Source organism: Haliaeetus leucocephalus, unplaced genomic scaffold, assembly GCF_000737465.1.
Source record: "Haliaeetus leucocephalus isolate CR32 unplaced genomic scaffold, Haliaeetus_leucocephalus-4.0 Scaffold206, whole genome shotgun sequence".
Lineage (NCBI taxonomy): Eukaryota > Metazoa > Chordata > Aves > Accipitriformes > Accipitridae > Haliaeetus > Haliaeetus leucocephalus.
The window spans coordinates 12,689,285-12,690,785 of record NW_010972642.1 but is presented as its reverse complement, the minus strand read 5'-3'; the positions used below and the strand labels follow the sequence as shown (position 1 = coordinate 12,690,785).

The 1,501-nt window shown below is 35.3% G+C and overlaps 1 protein-coding gene across 1 annotated transcript in view; it reads left to right on the top strand.

Moving 5' to 3' along the window:
• Window positions 1-1,501, top strand: part of GLT8D2 (glycosyltransferase 8 domain containing 2) — a 16,457-nt gene that overhangs the window by 8,592 nt on the left and 6,364 nt on the right. The window contains exon 6 of the mRNA XM_010566312.1: window positions 481-565. Within this exon, the coding sequence (XP_010564614.1) occupies window positions 481-565 (85 nt within the window). The remainder of the gene's footprint in view (window positions 1-480; window positions 566-1,501) is intronic.

The window sequence follows — 1,501 nt, the reverse complement described above, 5'->3', positions numbered from 1 at the left end:
CCTATGGAGAATTTTTTTTTTTTTTTTTTTTTTTTTTTTTTTTTTTTTTTTTTTTTATGGTGAGGGTGGTCAGACACTGGAGCAGGTTGCCCAGAGAGGCTGTTGAGTCTCCATCTGTGGAGATACTCAAAACCCAACTGGGCCTGGTCCCCAACAGCCTGCTCCTGTGGACCCTGCTTGAGAAGAGGGGTTGGACAAAATGATCTTAAAAGGCCCTTTCTAACCTAAATGATTATGTGAAGAAGCAACTGTTTTGGGCTGCTTGGTTAGGGCCATAGTAAATAAAATAGGGATAAAAAATAATCTATTCACGATATTAGTAAAGATACTAATAAAGCTGGGGGAGAGGAAGCAAGTGATCACTGACTAGTGCTCAATGAACAGAGAAATTAAAACTGATTGTTAATAGAGACAGAAGCATGAGACTGCTACATTAAACAGCTTTACTATTTAGTCTTTACCTTTTTTTCTGTTTAATAGCTGAACTTCGTTCGATTTTATCTTCCTTTGCTTATCCAGAAGCATGAGAAAGTAATATATTTGGATGATGATATCATTGTTCAAGGTAAGCTGTCATCCATAAAGCAATTTCCAGCAGAATTAAAATCAAAGTTATTGCAGCTTTTACAGTTGTTTGGAAATATGAGATGTAATGGAAACTGAGGCAGCTGCTAGGAGTGTTGCACTCAGGAAAACTGCAAGTAATGTTTGTTTATTTAAAGGGAAGTCTGAAGAAGAATTTCCATGTATCTTTGGAATAGTTGATTTTGATCAAAATTTATGTATGGGTTTCATTTTAATTGAATCTGGTCAATTGCTGAAAGATATGATGGATTTCACTTAGATGCTGCAATATTTGTTGTTAAGTATGTGACATGCATTTCCTGCTAGTATTTGAATTCTCACAGATGCTACCAGTTCATTATCCAGAATTGCTGTTCTTGAGAGCAAGAGGAATTTACTCAGATAAGACCGTTAAAATTCCAAAGATTCAAAATATGATTTTGAGCATCTTCAGCTCAGAATCCATAGGAATTTGCAGAATCATGATCAAGGATTTCAGAGTTTCTAGACAAATGGGAGCAGTTAGAAGGCATTCAAATCCTGAAAAATCTTTTTTTGTTTATACAAATATATTGTAATCAGAGGAACATATTTTTTAAACGATTAATTTATGATTTTTTTCTCTTCTGTTTCCCAGTATATATTTTTTCTCTGTAGAGTTGTTGTCCTCCCTTGTTATATTATATTGTTTACTTGTTATTTTATAACATTTTTTTAATCAGAGTGTTGTGGTTTAACCCTGGTGGGCAGCTAAGTGCCACACAGCTACTCGCTCATTTCCCCCCCCATCCCCACCCCCAGTGGGATGGGGGAAGAGGAAAGGAAGAATAAAAGCAAGAAAACTTCAGGGTCAAGATAAAACAAACAAATAATTGTTTAATAAGTGGAAGAAGAGAGAAGAAAACAAAACAGAACAAGTGATGTAAAGGCAGTCACT